Source organism: Panthera tigris, chromosome B2 (assembly GCF_018350195.1).
Source record: "Panthera tigris isolate Pti1 chromosome B2, P.tigris_Pti1_mat1.1, whole genome shotgun sequence".
In the NCBI taxonomy this organism is placed as follows: Eukaryota; Metazoa; Chordata; class Mammalia; order Carnivora; family Felidae; genus Panthera; species Panthera tigris.
This window is the reverse complement of record NC_056664.1, coordinates 112,616,149-112,634,676: the sequence shown is the minus strand read 5'-3', so window position 1 is coordinate 112,634,676 and position 18,528 is coordinate 112,616,149. Positions and strand designations below refer to the sequence as shown.

The following is an 18,528-nucleotide window of genomic DNA, read 5'->3' as shown; positions in this document are numbered from 1 at the left end:
ATGTCCTTCTCTTCCTGAGGGAGATGCAAGAAGCTTATAGCACCTGCTCCATTTCAAACTTTAAAAATTTATAGAAAAGTAAACCAAATAAGCTCTTACTTATAATACTAAGTTTAAAATTCTTAATTTCTTTACTCATAACAATATCATTTTACTTTATGGTGATGGACGCTGGTTTATCATCTGAAACATACTGTCCCTTAACAACAGATGCTTTTCTACCCAGGTTTGAATGACACAAAAATATTGATTAAATATGTTCTCCAAAGTTGAAAATAAATGGTCAAGAAACATAATTTTTAAGCTATGACTGGAAAAACTTTGAGTAACCTGTATTTTCACTTACCTTAGTATTAACACTGGATTAAAACACAGATATATAAAACCCTCCTAAAAAATAACATTGTTAGATTTCAGAAATAATTTCTAAAAAGCCTAGATCATATTTAGGTAATACTTTATTTTTTTAAATTTACTGTCAAATTGGCTAACATACAGTGTATACAGTGTGCTCTTGGTTTTGGGGGTAGATTCCCATGATTCATCAATACTCTATCTATTTTTCTGGCTTTGAAATAATTATGGCCATAAGCCAACAGAGTACCAGGAAGTTCTCAAGTTATAAGACTATCTCCCCAAAGTTATTTCATAAACCACACACATGGAACATCCATGCTTTTTCCAATACAAATAAAAGCCTCCATAATTGTTAGGCTTTCATAAATGCTTTAAAAAAACTTCTTTAATTCATAATTCATTTCAATTCAATAAGCATTCATTGAGCCGCTAAATGCCATATGCTAAAGGATGATCTTGCAATGTCTTTGTTCTGCAGGAACCTGCATGCACAAAAATGTTCTGCCCAACACTAGCATCCCGGGAGACATTAAAGATGCTTCCGTCCTAGAGTCAGATAAGTAGTGTAACGTGTCATAATTTCCATTTTAGGACCCCAAATTTGGCATATTAGAGGTCATAAGAAGTCTTGCAACAAAGAAACCCAGTTCTTCACATACTTGGTTAATAAGCAAAACTTTCTTCCATGAACACCCAAGACCCTTTATCATCTCTTCCTGATCTAGCTTGACCCCCATGAATAGATGTGACTACACTCTGCTCAGCCTCTTACTTTACCTTGTCTACCCCTCCCTTCTTGTTCATCTACCTAATCCAAGCGGGGATTAACTTGTTTTTTTGGCACCGTAGCTGCCAAGCACTGCTGGGGCAAAGTACACAGTGGTGTCAACGGTCTCTACTGTTAATGTTTTCCAGACTCAGCCAGACACCTAGTGTTGATCAATAATCCCTTCAGTTGTTCCCTTCCTATTCTCTGTGGCTACAAAATGTCCTACACAAAAAATATAAAGCCTGAAGTAGAGGGTGGGGAGATTTCACTCACACTCACACACACACACACACACACACACACACTTTTAAAACTATTTGCACATTGCAGTTACAGAATTTATACATGCTTTATCATACGATTTTTGGTAATAATGAAATTTTAAGATATTTCTAACTTTTAAACAATTGATGGGATTCTGAAGTCGATACGAATTTTGTATCACACCAATTTCGCTCACACATTCTATTTTGCCCATTGGTGCACATATTGTTCACTAGACTGAAAAGTCTTCACATACTTGCGTCCAAGGTGAGAATCAGTGAATAATTCTGAAAGAAACTGAACATAGTAGGAGCCAATTCTTAACTCTTCTCTTTCCCTCCAGCTATAGCATTAACTTCGTATCCCAGATCATTAAAAATCTCATAATGAGAGAAATCTTTCTGTAAAGACATACCTTCCTTTCCTAATATTAAAAAGAATACTTAACATCCTAAGCTGAAGATGTACAATAGTATTATCTCATTAGAAACCATCATTGGGCAAGAAATGCCCCCATTTGCTTAGTCATTCACTTCTAAACTTAACTATTTCTTTACTTTTCTTCTTTCTTCTTGTCACAGAGAACCTAATGTTCATTCCTTATTTCTAAAACTAGCTCCGCATGTCCTCCTCTCTGCCTCCATCTAAGATCCCAAGGTAGCGGGACACTCCCTCACGAGGGTTTTCATGGAATGCCATGTGCAGTTCTATATGGTGCCATTTCGTTACCACATCTCTCCATCTGTCTTTTGCACCCAGTAGACTATAAGCTCCTCAAGGGCAGAGGCCATGACCCACTCATCTTCACATCCTTGTCACACAAGAGGCACGTACTAACATGAACTAGAAGCCTCGACTGCATGGACAAGATTCCCCAGAACAATGAACAGAGTTTCAGATATGAATTAAAGGTTCATATAACAGCTATACTTAAAAGGTATCAGGCTATTTTCTAAGAGTTTTAGTACATCAATACATTGAGTTCTTAAAACAGACTTATAAGCTGAAGAACACTCTTCATTCCATTTAACAGATAAGAAAACTGAGGCTTGGGACTGAGCAACTCATGCAGGTCATGGGGCTGTCAGTGGCTGAACCAGGACAACCCAGGTGGTGTGGCTCCAGAATTAATTCATCACACAGAACTGCCTGGCCTGCAACACTGCCTCCTACCTTCTCACTTGGATACTTTGGGCAGAATTTAGAAACTACCTCAGTGCCCATGCTCTGCACTGGCTTCAGTGGCTTGGAGCTGAGTAAGGGCCAAGCGGGTCTGATGCCAAGGACTCTGAGAGTCCAGGGAGACCTGCTGGTATAAATTCCTAAGGACGATGTGTGTGGGTTAGTTCTCTAGCTGCCTGCCCTTCTTTTCATAAGTCCCAAGGGCTAGTTTCTCTTTGCACAATTAGGACCCACCGCTTTCCCTCTACCTTCCTATCATGGAGGTTTCTGAAGAATTTTACTACTAGGAGATCTAGAAAAACAGAAACATTGACAAAGTGACAGTAGGAATCATATTATCCCTTAAATGAATTGATACCCTGAGCTTTCTTAACCCTCTTTCTCTTTCTTCATGGGAAGCTTCCTTTTCTCTCTTTTACAAAACAAAAACAAAACAAAAAAACCCTCAGTTTTATAAGGCAAAAATAATCAAGACTAAGATAATATTCATCTACGTTTCAGAAACAAACAGATCAGTATTGCTCTCTCTTCATACCACTTAGGGTGGTCCGGCTACGGCCACAGTGGCCTCAGCACTCTCCACTCAGAGCTTTCTCTGCAGGATTTAGGGAACACCTGAGTTAGGAAGCCTGCCTACCCTAGAATTTGAATGAGAACAAAATTCAACTAAACTAAAGAAAAATACTATTCTCTTACTGGGAACCAGACTAAAATTCTTTCGGAGAAACTATTTCTTATTTCATTGATTCATTAAGAACATGCATTGCTTTTCAGAAAAATAAGCCAAGAAATGCCATTTTTATGTGTTGGCTTTTTTGCTTTTCTCCTTTCGTTTTTATATGTGCAGCTTTTCCCTTTATCTCCATTCCCTCTCCTTTCTCTATTCTTTAAAAAATTTACTGCACAAATCTTCCACCTTCAAATTCACCTCTATACAATCTCCCACTGCTGCCAACTCCCTCACTTTTTAATTGCATTTAATTCTCCAAACACCGGAATTCTGTTTGTTTTTGGTAAACAAAGAAATATCTCTTACGATGGCAAGGCATCTTTGATCTTCATGTGGGAAATGTCGTTGTAGAGGGCAATGGAAACCACCTCTTCCATGGGGCAAATGAGGCCATACTCCTCACAACCATTTTCAATGACCAGGGGATCAGACTTGTGAGGGTCAAACATGATGTTGTTTGGAGTAACAATCATGACGCCTCCGACCACACCCTACAGGAGAAAGGGACAGGACAGAATCACCACAGGCAGAAATCCAACCACAGCAGCTTTAATGGACTCGTGTTAACATTCTGTTGACTCTGGCGTACCATGGTATCCCATCACACCCCCTTTAAGAGCAGGAGAACAACAGGCTGAAGAAATGCAAAGTTGGGTACTGTGTGGTGAGGCAGAGAAAACAGAGCTGCCTCACTAAAGCAGTCAACCGAGCCTGGTTCTGGAACACCTGCTGCCATAGTACCATTGTGGTGGGATCTTGGGCTGCACATCTATGCCTCGCACTCCCCAGTCCTCTGTAAAATGGGAGGGCTGTCCCAAGTGCTTTCCCAATTGAGAACTGGGTGTTTTACAATCTACTCAGCACATGTTCACTATGTGTCCAACCAGTATATGGTACCGTACATGGTACACGGCATCTGTCTCAGAGCCATGGTGCAAATTAGAGTCCTAGTATTTTTCTCTCAAATGTTTAGAAAGGTCACATTCTATTTGTGCCAGCAAAATTCGACACAAATAGGAATATGAAATATTTTGCAGCCAGAGATGAATATAGCTAAACTATGGAGGCTAATAGTAAACAAACAGTAATTTGGTGGGAACTTTTGTCCGTACCTTGGTCAGTTTACTGTTTTATAGATGGCAACAGGGATATTATCTACCAGAGACAGCAGGACACGGAGGACTCCCCATAGGTAGATTATTTACCTTGGTCCTCTTCGTTAGTTAACTGATCATCTTTGTGAAACATTTTGCATTTCAGGCATTACTTATTCTTGATTGCAAAAGTTAAAACGCCTATCAATAGTGTATTTTCCTACCATTTGGAACCTGGCATGAAGTCTCTACTCTGCACACAGGAATTGACTTTACATCAACATAACCCCTTCTTCAGAGGCTCACTGAAAGTTGGATTTGTTCTTTGTAAATCACACCAACCACCAAAAAACTAAATACACAACACAGCAGACATTATTTTTAACACCAGCATCTCCAGCAGCAAATGGGTTGAGAATTGAACATTTCCGAAGTTAGGTACTAAGGTCTTTACATCAATTATCCCTTTTAATTACCACCCCCTACAAAGTCAATTTTATTACAGTTCCTATTTCATAGATGAGGAAAATGGAAGCTTTGGCAACTTAAATACCCTGCCTATAGTCTCAGAGCAAGCAGATAGCAGAGTTGGATTTTATTTTATTTTTTAATTTTTTTAATGTTTATTTATCTTTGAGAGAAAGAGAGAGAGAGAGAAAGAGAGAGAATGCAAGTGGGGGAGAGGCAGAGAGAAAGGGAGACACAGAATCTGAAGCAGGCTCCAGGCTCTGAGCTGTCAGCACAGAGCCCGGACGCGGGGATCAAACTCATGAAAGGCAAGATCATGACCTGAGCCAAAGTAGGATGCTTAACGGAAGGAGCCACCCAGGCGCCCCAGCAGAGTTGGATTTTAAATTCACTAACTCCAGTCTTTACTGTTAAGCATATACTATATTGTCTCCCTAGCAATTTATAAGCCAAGAATTGAAAGATAAAATGATAAGTCCTAGATCACAAAGAATCGTATTTCTCCTAATATATAAAATGCTAGGGATCCAACAGGGGAAAACAAATGGACACTTATGAAATCTTAAGCTGAAACTTTGGGAAAGATATTTTAATGTCTCCTATCTTCAGTAGTTTGAAACCTAAGTTAGTTTTTCATGGAGTTCAAGAAAAGGAAACAAATGACACTGCCATATACCTTTCCATCAGTGAAGTATCGACAATTCATTTTTAGAAATTTTACCACGCCTGGCTCATCTTCTTCAGAAGTGGATGATAAGACTCTTTCAATGGGTTTTAAGGCCTTTCTTGCTAAGTCAGCATCCTTTAAGAAAGCAAAATTCCCAAAATCAAATGGAAGCCTTTTTAAACAGATTATTTCTATAAATCAAGCCACATAAGTTTCCTATAAGGAACCTGTTTCTATTTACCTTGAACATGAAAAAGAGCCAAATATGCTTCATTCTCCAAGAATTATCACAAACACAACTAAGTATCCAAATCAAACTAAGATTTAAACAACAACAACAGTAAGGGTGTACGTATGAACTCATAAAAATGGCTCATCAAATGTTTTTAGAAAATAACCTAAATGAAATAATTCATATTTGACTCATGGTTCAATTTCTCTAGAAAAAGGAGTAAAAGCAGTACAAATCAACTATCTGTCTCATCCAGAGTTTAATTGTATACTTTTACATATAAAAGGTGTGCATTTTTCCCTCTGAGACCTTAAATATGAAATAGGTTTCTTTTTGATAGGACATATTCTCTCAACTAAGACAAATCCTTAACCCTACCCCCTTTGGGGAAATTTCAGATGAAAACCTGTGAAAAACAACACATAAAATTCTACAACTCAAAAAATTATTTGATAAATATGAATGTTAGTTCACGAATGACATACATACAGGCAGTTTATCATATTCTGCATCTGATGATGAAGGAGACACAGTAGCACCAGGACTGGATGATGATAATCTTAAGGTACTGGAAGGAAAGTTAGCATCTGGCACGAAAAGGACCTGAGAATGGGAAAGACAAGTGAAGTGAATATCGAGATCAGGCAAACACTGGACAGTGTTTAGGGCATTACTTTCTGTACAGAATCATGCTAAGTACACGACTAAGACTTGGTTGGGGGGCACCTGGGTGTCTCAGTTGGTTAAGTGTATGACTTTGGCTCAGGTCATGATCTCACAGTTCCTGAGTTCAAGCCCCGCAATGGGCTCACTGCTGTCAGCACAGAGCCCGCTTCGGATCCTCTGATCCCCTCTCTCTCTGCCCCATCCCAACTCACGTGCTCTCTCTCTCCCTCAAAAATAAAGTAGACATTAAAAAAAAAGTCTGTTCTTTTAAAAAAAAAAAAAAAAAAAAAAAAAAAAAAGACCTAGTTGGCCTTCCCAAAACTTGTAAGTACCTTGGAGGCTTCTGGACTAATCCACGAAACAATTACTCATAATATGAATGCGTTCAGTGCAAAAGGTATGGAACACACCCACAGACACTGCAGGAGCTCACAGAGGGGAGAACAAGGTGGGTGAGTACTCTGGGCATGTCATATAAAGCAAGTGGGTCCAAGTGAGGCTTTGAACAGCATAGAAGATTTAGAGAGGAAAGAAGATTCCAGGGAGGGGCACTAAGGACAGGGAAGAAAGGAAAGAGTAGCATGGCATGCTTCTAAACCCAACACCTGTATCAGGAAGAAATGGAACAAATTCATGCTTGCTAACTCTCAGCAGGCCCTGAGTACTAACGTAAGATCGTTACAAGTTGTACAAGGTAATATCAATAATCTCAATAATTTCTATCACCATCAACTTATCTAAAAACAAAAATTGAAATCTCCCACAGTGTACAAAGTAGCCTCTTTCCGCAAAATGTACTGGTGCCTGAAATGTTATTATGATCTTATCATTCAACACTCTTACAGTGAGACATGCAACATTTTGGCATATATCATATACAGTCTTAAAATGATGTCCTTTAGGGCTGCCTGGGTGGCTCAGTCGGTTGAGCGTCCGACTTCAGCCCAGGTCATGATCTCGTGGTCCGTGAGTTCGAGCCCCGCGTCGGGCTCTGTGCTGACAGCTCAGAGCCCGGAGCCTGTTTCAGATTCTGTGTCTCCCTCTCTCTCTGACCCTCCCCTGTTCATGCTCTGTCTCTCTCTGTCTCAAAAATAAATATGCATTAAAAAAATTTTTTTTAAATGATGTCCTTTAATGTTATAAAACAGAATTCAGCACTAATTATATAACAACTGTTCACACTTTCCCATCCTATCTCTGTTTTAACTTTAGTTATTTAAATCTCTCTTCAATCCAGAAAAAAGGTGAGACAACAACAAAAGACACATTCTGATAAAGGTAGGAAAACCAAGGAGAATAACATGAGGACTAATTACTACTGAAACTATGTACTCCAAAATTACCAAACACTCTTTGAGGGGTGGGCCATAAAACGGGTTCTGAGTTTCCAAATAACCAATGCAAAGGGACAGACATCATTAGTCAGCAGAATTCAACTTCCATAAGATAAAAACAAACCAGTCTTGGGGTGCTTGGGTGGCTCAGTCATTTAAGCATCTGACTCTTGGTTTTGGCTCAGGTCACGATCTCGTGGCTTTGTGGGTCTGAGCCCTGCATTGGGCTCTGCGCTGGCAGTGAGGAGCCTGCTTGGGATTCTCTCTCTCTCTCTCTCTCTCTCTCTCTCTCTCTGCCCCTCCCGCACTTGCATCTCTCTCTCTCTCAAAATAAATAAACTTAAAAAAAAAAACCCAGTCTCTCATAAGTAGAAGTATTTTCTCATTAAGTCTCATAAAGAGTATCCCAGTCTGAACTACTTGTCTTTGATGATACACTGACAATTAATACAATAACCAGTTTGGGAGGACTGTTCTTAATAACATCTGCGATGTAGATCAACGGCAAACGCCAAAGTGTAGAGTTCTACAAATGTACCTTACAGAGGGCTAAAATTCTATGCTCTCTTATCTCATGTATCTGGACAAGAGGAATGAATGGATAACATTTCTTCCAAGCAATTCTCCATTAACAGTTTTTTGTATCTGAGTTTTGACAAGTGTTAGGCAACACAGGTTAGGATTCTATTGTCTGGCATGTTCTAAATGTCCAATCAAAAGGATATTTCCTGTGCTTAAACAGTTCATTACAGTGTAGAGGTGACAGTTGGATGCTGGGACGCTCAGTCAGAAGATGTGCTACCTCAACATGGAGGTGAGCCAGGAACATGGGCAGGGGTAAGGGCGGTTTACCTACTGACTGCAGAAAATAATTCTGCTCCAACACTCAGGCATAACTGTCAAATTTTTCAAAGCATGTGTAGCCAAGGTGCTCGATGAATATAAAAACAGCTTAAACCTATATCTGCAAGGTAACTTCTGAGTGTGCTTAAGATAAACTACTTGAAAAAGTATATTCTTTGTACATGTCCTGAAATTTGATGTAAGTATCCAAACTAACAGCCAAACTCAGGACCTTCTAAAACTTTTGTTTAGGCCTCAGTTGTTTACATTTATCTGCTATTGCTTTTGGTCTTTTAAGCAACAAAAGAGTCTACAGTTGTAAGATTTAAAAGCTTCAGGTAACTGCCTCTGAAAATTACTTCTTACATGTAGTCACTTACCTAGCCAGACCAGTTTCCTTTCCTACCTCACGGTGACCATCAAATCAGTCTCTAGAAGAGTGAAGCTCACATTTCTTGGAGCCAGAGCAGACAAAAATAGTCCTGAATGATCAGATCTACTGAGATGAAAGCAATACGTACCCCACTCAGAGTATTTAAAAATCCTTGAAAACAAAAAGTTGTCTACAGTTTTTGAAAGCCCCTTGATTTCACTCTTCTTGATTTCTTATCTTTGTCAACAAAATCCTAATTCTATCTGGGTCCTGGGACAACCAACAGCACACAACTGTTTAGTCATATGAGGGCTGGACTGCATAGCAAATGCTAGAAAAGCCATCAGAGATAACGTGGCCCAACACCTAACTTCAGGGATTAGGAAACTGAGGCCCAAAAAAGGAAGGCACTCACCCACATCAAACAGTTACTACAAGGCCAGTCAGAAACAAAGGGTTAGAGATCCTACTTTGGTATTTTTGCCATTATAATAGGCATATTAAAACAGTCCATCGGTTACTGGACCTTAACCTAGTACCAATATTTTGTTTATGGACATAGTAAAAAAAAATAAGGAATTGCTCTAAATTATTTTCCTACATTCTAGTGACTACATTCTCTGTTGTTTTTTTAATGTTTTATTTATTTTTGAGAGAGTGTAAGCAGGGGAGGGACAAAGAGAGAAGGGCAGAAGATTTGAAGCAGGCTCTGCACTGACAGCAGTGAGCCCGACGTGGGGCTTGAACTCACAAACCATGAGATCATGACCTGTGCCAAAGTCAGATACTCAAATGACTGAGCCACCCAGGTGCCCCTAGTGACTATAGACTTTAGCCTTGAATTAGTAAATACACGTCTAGGTTCTCTGCTATGGGTCAGTTACATAATATGCAGTAATACTTCAGATTATAAGAAATCCCCAAAAGGAGACATCTACTGTTAGTTTTCTTAGAAATAAATTTTCATTAATTTTTGAGAAGTTTTAATGTATATCTCCCTTCAATTACCTGGTGCTGGAAGTATGCTAATTTCTCCTTTTAACAAGAACATAAATACTAAAAGTACCATAATATAAACTAGCCCGCTTATGGCCTGTTGGCTTCATGTGCTGCCCTTGAATAAAACGCAAAGAACAATCTCACTGTTACCTCAATAAAGCTGTCTTTAAAAGTAATAGTATCTATTCTGGAAGAATTAAAGGTCACTATAATGTAGAGATGCAGAAAAATGCTCAAGTCAGTCCACAACTAAAACCAGAATGTGCTCACGGCAACCAGACGGTTCTATGGATAAGAATGGAAATTTGGACTCAGCTAGGACCTGCCAATGACTGGGTCATTTATATCTATTGGCTAAATGTAGTTTCAAAGTAGTAATAAAAGAATATCTCATTAAATATGTGGAAGGCACTAAAAAAATTGGCTGGATTAACCAAGAGTGGCAAAATTACACAATTAGCTAATTCCATTCAGTTTAAAAAATAAAGTATTAATTTAAAAACCTGGGGAAGAAATGGTGTGGCTTTTTCTTGATAGTCCTGCTGAATGTCTCTGCCTCTGGCTATTTTTGCCAGGTATCATATAAATACAAAAATGAAAAAAATTTGCTTAAAGTCAAATGATGGCCATAATGTATCCCAGGAGTGGAATAAACTGAAACGTGCACTTCTAAATTAAACATTCCAAGAACATTTGAGTTACATTCTACAGAAGAAAAAGTCAAATTTAACTTCTCTTGATGCCCTACAGGACATCCACAACATAAACTAATGATAGTTAAGTAAACTGTTAATCATCTGCAAGGCATTCATTTCTGAAGTTCCTAAGTTCTACAATGCTTTCAGAATTCTTGGATCTAATGGAAAGACTGTACTAATGCACATTATCAACGATGATAATCCCATGACACTAAGAGTGAAGCATTAAAAATGGCAATAAAAGATAAATGCAAAATTTCTAAAAAGTAATACCCAACAAGTAAAGAATTACCTGGCCTGGAACAATAGTATGTGTGAAAAGTTTATTCAGTTCCACTAATTTATTGGGAGTGATGTTAAACTTCAGGGCTATGGAGTTTAGGGTGTCCTGGCTTCCAGCCTAGAATAATCAAACAAACAAGATTCAAAATATAAAGCAAAATCAACAAACAAACAAAACCCTCCCTTTTAGTAAACAACATTAATCTATTTCTGATCTGAGTGGATGAAAAGTAGTTCTTTCCAGATATATTCTGAAAAAGAAAGTAAATACATTCTCCATTCTTAATAAAACCACAGAAAAGCAAAGTCTTACATGCAATTCATTTCTGGGCTCCCTTATCTTCAAATTTCAGTGTCCACTAATAGATTTCTAAATCTACTTTGGCACAACCTAGCTGTGTGGAGTAGAGGTTCACAACGTACAATAAAAACTGTTAAGAAGAGAAGAAATAAAACACACACACAGTCCCCACCCAATAGAGGAGGGCTACTTCCTCTATTCTCAATGTTCTGTCTTCTTCCCGTCTGTTCACTGCACTAAAGGCTCCTGCACGGTGACCTGTTTATGGCTGATAACCTCAGTGTCAGCATAGTGCCCAACACACAGAAGATACTCAAATGTTTGACAAATGAATATGACGGAAGGCAAGTAAATCATTATGAAATTCAGATTAGCTACCAATAACTGTTCACAGTCATTAAAATGACAACTTCTGATAGTCAGCCAGATTAGTGTTATTCTCCAAATCTGTGAAACTTGCGATTCATGCCCCACATGTATATTTCTTTCTTTCTCTAACAAAGGGTAATAGGCCTAAAGAGGGCAATGAGAGGATGTGAAACTTCACAGTAAATAGCTCCACCCACAAAAATGCCCCTGGTCAGGCCAATATCCCAGACTTCTTGTCTAGGGTCACTGGATAGAACTTGTTAGTGGGAGGCCACTCTGGTGTGTGTCACTAAGAAGTTCCCATATACAGCCTTGGATCAAGACAGGTGCCTGTCCCTATATTCAAAATTGGCTCCACCAGGTGAGCCCTGACCGAGGTGGCGATGTGAGTTGGCTGCAGGAGGTCGTGGTCTACTGAAGATACAGATGTAGAATTAAATTCACCACTGTCCTTAGCATCAAAACTCCACCAACTAGATGAACAGTCTCAGACTAATCAAGGTCATAGATACAAATTACACCAAAATGACCTCAAAGCATTTCTGGAACAAGTCAGTATATAAATACATGTATTTTAAAAAATAATTTAAAAATTAGCAATATATGGCCCTACTTCTACCTTGGGCAAAACCAGCCTTACTAAAAATGAAAAAGAAAAAAGACATTTTGCCTAACATATTCAAATCCAGGGGTTTTGGGGGTTTAGAGTCAGTATGAGACACACTGAGAATGGAGACTACAGCCAGACTGCTGGATCTGAATTCTAGACCTGCCACTTGCTAGCTGTGTGACCTTGGGTCATTTACTTAACTTTTCTGCATTTCAGGTTCTTGATCCATCAAACAGATAATTGTAATTTCTGCTTCGCAGCACTTACTTCATGGCAAGTGATCCAAAAATTTACTTCATATTTTTAAGAAAAGACTTACAGAAATATACTGTGCATAGGGAGTTCAGGGAAGAGAAAAAACCTTAACAATCTGGAATTATTACATAACGGCAAGACATAAATACAGCATCAAGCCACAGACCCTGGGATGGATATGGGAATCACTAAATGTTTAAAACTAAACAGAATGCGAACATCCACAGCTTTGGAGCAATATAAGCAATCTATTAAGTGCTAGCATGGTTCTCTAAACATGAAGTTATGAATCACCTTTTATTTCCAATGACAAGTACAAACAATAACTTGCCAAGTAAAACTAATCCCCATAACCTACAAATCAAACAGGCAGACATATCTGCATTGCTAATTTGATCACCTGTTTATAAGAGTTAATGTGGGGGTTGATACTTACTCTCACTGCACCATTTAGTATATACTATGGGAAACGTCTCCTAGAAAACACCCCTTGTCATTTCTTTGGAGGCGCTTGTGCATAATACTGCTGGATACACACATGGCTTTAGAGTTAATATTGTTACTAATGATAAATAATCCAACACTTCTTGAGTACCTACTATCAGGTAAGGCACTGTGCTAGGTGTTATGGGGATCAATAACCTATTGTGGACCATGGTAAAGTGAAATAAATAATCACCCCAAATCCCTCTGGAAAGGACCAGGCCTATAACCCATAGAAAGATGCCTAGAGACGTTCACCGAGCACTGAGCATGAAATGCCTGTGCCAGGACTCCTCAGTGTAACTCTGGAAAGGCTTGCAAACAATTTACCATTCCAAAAGAAATGCCAGGGAAGGATCAGGTCTTGCTACTTGCCTGTACAGAGCCTGGCATAGCACATGAATAATGAGTAGAAAAAAAATGCACACGAGAAAATCACAACCAGGTAATGGCAACAGCACTTAATTTCTTATTACAAGTCAGAGAACACTCCTCAACAATGCTACTTCAAAGTGAATTAAAACAAATCTCTAACTGAGTGCTCACTTTGTAACAGACCTGGGATAAATATACACAGCTCCTGGCCCCCAGGAGTTCACGCTGCAGGAGAGAAATGAACACACGGCACGTATGCGGAGGTGCCGTAAGGGACACATACATAGCATTATTCATCTACTAACTCAACAGAATGGAGGCCTATACCCTGTGAGCACCAGAAATACAATGGTGACCAAAAAAAGGATCTCTCTCCATGGGTACATGAATTAAGGCACAAGATAGACATTAAAACACTCACATCAGTGAATCAATAGTGTTAAACTGAGGTACATTATGTAAAGGAACATGAACCTATGAGAGTGAAATGAAGAGATCTGGATGGATAGTCACAGAAGGTAACAATGAACATGAGGAGTCATGGGAAGAGGATGTCAAGGGCAAAGCTCTGGCTTGTAGAAATGTACAGCTTATGGAGCCATCGCTTCTTGAAAAAATACCAGCCCTGGAGGTCTAAGTGGATAGGCTGAGTAGGAAAGTGATCTGTGATTATGGAACTCAGAAAGCACAACCGGCCGTCATTGGCATATTGAAGATAATTCAAGTCATAGGCTTACATGAGATTACCCAGAAAGAAAACATAAAGGGAAAAGAAATGACCTAGAACAGGTCTTAAGAAGCTTCCTTAATTAATGGGCACACAAAAGGAATGCAGCTAAGAGGATGTGTCAGGGAGAAACATCATGCAAATCCAGTGGTCTTAACAAGTGTTCATACCTCCTGTTTATACTTACAGTGTATTCCATAGTACCGTGGGGCTTCTGAACCACCATCTTCTTCTCTTTTTTATCATGTGTTTTGTTTTGATTGTCGTCTGAAGAATAAAATGTATGTAAATGAATAATTTCATTTTCAGGAATGGAGGATAAGACACTCGGGAGTATATCAAAACTACTTTCAAATGGACTAAAAAAATAAAGCAGACCCTACTAGGAAAATGGACTATGGGCACAAATAGACCATACTCTTAAAAAAAAATACTATTCATCAGTGAACACCTGAACAAATGATTTCTGTTAACTATAATTAAATAGTGCAAATAACAAATATTTTATAGTTATTAAAGGAATAGTATAAATAATACACAATGAAGTTAAAACTAGTATAGTTAAGATATAAACGACGCATAATGGAAATCAATCCTACCCTTTTAGTTTTTTTTCTATTTTTTCAAGCAAAGCATAATTAAAATAACATAGTAAATCGACAATTTTATACATTACTCAATGCTCACCATTCAATGTTATTACACTATTATTGATTACATTCCCTATGTTATACTTTTTGTAAACTTTTTTTATTTAAAAAAATTTTTTTAATGTTTATTTATTTTTGATAGAGAGAGACAGAGCATGAGCGGGGGAGGGGCAGAGAGAGAGGGAGACACAGAATCTGAAGCAGGCTCCAGGCTCTGAACTATCAGCACAAAGCCTGACGCGGGGCTCGAACTCACAGACCATGAGATCATGACACGAGTGGAGGTCGGACGCTCAACCGACTGAGCCACCCAGGCGCTCCATCTGTTATACTTTTCGTCTCTGTCATTCATCTTATAACTGGAAGTTTGCACCTCTTAATCCCCTTCGCCTTTTTCATCCATCCCCTCATGGACTCCCCTCTGGCAACCACCAGTTTGTTGTCTGTATTTAAGAGTCCATTTTTTTGTTTATTCATGTGTTTTTTTCAATTCCACATTTAAGTGAAATCATATGGTATTTGTCTTTGATTTATTTCACTTAGCATAATACCCTCTAGGTCTATCCATGTTGTCACAAACGGCAAGATTTCATTACTTTTTATAGCCAAGCAATGTTCCACTATATATATATATATATCTATATATATATCTATATCTATCTCACATCTTCTTTACCCATTCATCTATCAGTAGACACTAAGGTTGCTTCTATATCCTGGCTACTGTAAACAGTCAATACATCTTTTCAATTTAGTGTTTTCATTTCTTTCAGTAAATACTCAGAAGTGGAATTACCAGATCGTATGGTATTTCTATTTTTAATTTTTTGAGAAACCTCCATATTGTTTTCCATAATGGTTGCACCAACTTACATTCCCACCAACAGTGCGCAAGGGTTCCCAGCCCTTTTAGAAAGTGATTTGTTAATGTGTAACAATAGTCATAAAAACGTTCATTCTTTGGTTCAGTAATCCTTCCCTAGGGGATTCATCCTAAGGCAAAATTCAAAAGAAGAAAACTGCCATATATCATAGCATATGGTTAGTGTGATATTATTGATAATACTGAAAACTTGGGACGACCAAAATGCCGGAGAACATATTATAAGTTGGGCCATAGACTTTGCTGTTTTTACAGGCCAGAACTGGTCAGCCCAGAAATTTAGCAGCTGCATTATGATTCAAATTAATTCTCATTTAAATGCATCTTAATATAATCAACCCCGATACTGAAAACACAGACAGCCATACTGCAGTGAATAAAAATTTAAATGACGAAAAATATAAAATTGAATTAACTGTGAAAAGATGCTCTAACTTGCATGTGATCTGAAAAATGCAAATTAAGACAATGCAACATTTTACATCCATTAGCATGGCAAAAATCAGAAAGCTGGAAAATTCTAGTGTTGGCAGAGATGTGAACTGTTAGAAGGGATGTAAACTGGTATAGCCATTCTAGCAAATTAAATATATATAGCCCATATGACTCAGCAATCTAACCGACAGACCTCCTCTCCCAGGAGATACATACTTTATATATATCATAAAGTCACTTGGCTTGAGGATGTACATAACCGCATCATCTGTGGCAGGGGAAAGCTGGAGGGTAAGTAAAATGTAGGAGATATGCTCTGGGATTCTAGGCAGTAATGAGAAATAACAAGCCTGAGCTATACACTGCAGCATGTTTATGTCAACAGAAAAAGAATGGGATGTACAGAACAACACCATTAGGTAAATTTAAAATAGATGCACACAGAGCAACTATACATTTTTCAAGGCCACATCCAAATAAAAGCCTACACACTGAATGCAGGAGAATGGTATGCAGTGGGAAGAGAAATGGGAGTGAGGAATGAGGATATAAGGAAATTAATGAATAAATAACAAGGAACCCAGCTCTGACCAGTGATGACATGTCACCAACTAAGAAGTGTGATTAGCTCAGCGCTCTACACCTGAGGTCCTACAACATCCCATGCCCCACTCTTAGATCAACAGTATCATCACATCCACATGACAAATATGGGTGTATTGAGTGAGAACTCAGAAGGTAATGCAGAAACATGAAAATAGTTAATTAATTTACGTGGGATTTATCTGCCTTTTAAATCGTTCCTTTATATTATTTAATGTTAACAACCAAGAAAAAAGTCATAGATGCTGTACCTAGAGTCCCTTTGCAGTCATCTGTATGTTCAATCAGACCCATTCATAGAACCAAAGAGACCTTGGAAATCCCTCCAGACTATTTAAAAAAAAAAAAAAAAAGTGACCTCCCTACCTTCAGGTGACCACATCTAAACTACTTCAGGAAGAAGAGACTGTGTTTTTTAGATCTCTAGATTCTCTAGATAGGGAGATTTTACATGGCCTGTTGAAAAACCCCATCATACTACTTTACAACTCTCACAATCTGGTATTCTATCACGTCAGCTCTGCTCTCTCTGTCCCACACTCCTGCCCTTCTCCTTGTCACCATAAACAGTTGTCATTGTAGGTAATCTTGCTTTCAGAACAGGCTTTTCACATCCTTTTGTAAGTGCTTCCTATTTCTAGAACCTAAGCTTCCTCTTCCCATCTGTGGCAACTTCTGATCCACACCTGTCCAGAAAACTGTGCATAATTGTTTCTGGTCCCAGTGGAATCACTGCTATAAGCCACCAAACCCTGAGTTTCCATATTGCTCACCTGCAAAAGAAAAACAGGTGCTAGCTGAGCCTTTCAGGATAAAGTTAACTTGTGTACCTGAATTAGTACGAAAATTACTTCTCCTTTGTCAGAGGTGGGTAGGCCAGAAAAATGTCATAGTAACATTATAAATAAGGCGGGGGGGGAGCTTTCCCTCCAGAATCTAAGATTCTGAAATTCTTGAGGTAAAGGCCATGATGCCTACCATCTTTGAACATCTTGTGCCTTACAATGATACCTAGTATATATGTTTGAATGAACTTCCCAATACAGGTCAATGAACCTGATACACTTGATTGTGGGCAACATTTTCACTGATAGAGCATCACACCAGGAATATCATATAAACCTATCAAAGCTAGGGGCACCTGGGTGGCTCAGTTGGTTAAGTGTCTAACTTCGGCTCAGGTCATGATCTTGCAGTTTGTGGGTTCAAGCCCCACATAGGTCTCTGTGCTGACAGTTCAGAGCCTGGAGCTGCTTCAGATTCTGTCTCTCTCTCTCTCTCTCTCTCTCTCTCTCTCTCTCTCTGCCCCTTCCCCTGCTCATGCTCTGTCTCTCTCTCAGAAATAAAACATTAAAAAAAAAAACACAAAAAACTATCAAAGCCACAAGTCAAACACTAGGTTTTACTGTTGAGTCAATATTAAAAGCAAAGAACTGGCAAATTCTTAGAACCTAATTCGATGGTCTTCATATCATTATAGCACAAGGTAAGACTTGGATGGATTCTTAATTTTTTTTTTCTTTTGCGTTACGTTTTAAAGATGGCCAGCTACGCGTCTCCATAAGTGAAGTCCTGTATACCTTACCTAGACATAGTCTGCAGCACATAGTCCATGAAGCACTGGAAAGGCTTCTGGCCCTGGAGAGAGCCCAGAAGAGACGGGAGCTGCCTCGGGCGAGGACGGCTCTGCCACGCTTCAGGATGGGGTTCCACCTCCAGCGTTTCAGGTGGGGACCCATGACCATCTCCAAGGGTAGAACTATCTCCCAGTGATACTGACACCTTTATTTCCAGCTTCAGCCTCCTCAGACCCTTATATGTACACAATTCGGACCCTCCCCCTGCTTTGGAAAACCTGGAGCAAATGATGTAAGAGTAT

At 38.8% G+C, this 18,528-nt stretch overlaps 1 protein-coding gene across 3 annotated transcripts in view; it reads right to left on the bottom strand.

Moving 5' to 3' along the window:
• Positions 1–18,528, bottom strand: part of NCOA7 (nuclear receptor coactivator 7) — a 154,997-nt gene that overhangs the window by 51,346 nt on the left and 85,123 nt on the right. For all 3 annotated transcript variants that reach the window (XM_042987116.1, XM_042987117.1, XM_042987118.1), the window contains exons 4-8: positions 14,266–14,345; positions 10,969–11,076; positions 6,253–6,366; positions 5,541–5,666; positions 3,609–3,793 (exon numbers count right to left, since the gene is read on the bottom strand). In XM_042987116.1, the coding sequence (XP_042843050.1) occupies positions 3,609–3,793; positions 5,541–5,666; positions 6,253–6,366; positions 10,969–11,076; positions 14,266–14,345 (613 nt within the window). The remainder of the gene's footprint in view (positions 1–3,608; positions 3,794–5,540; positions 5,667–6,252; positions 6,367–10,968; positions 11,077–14,265; positions 14,346–18,528) is intronic.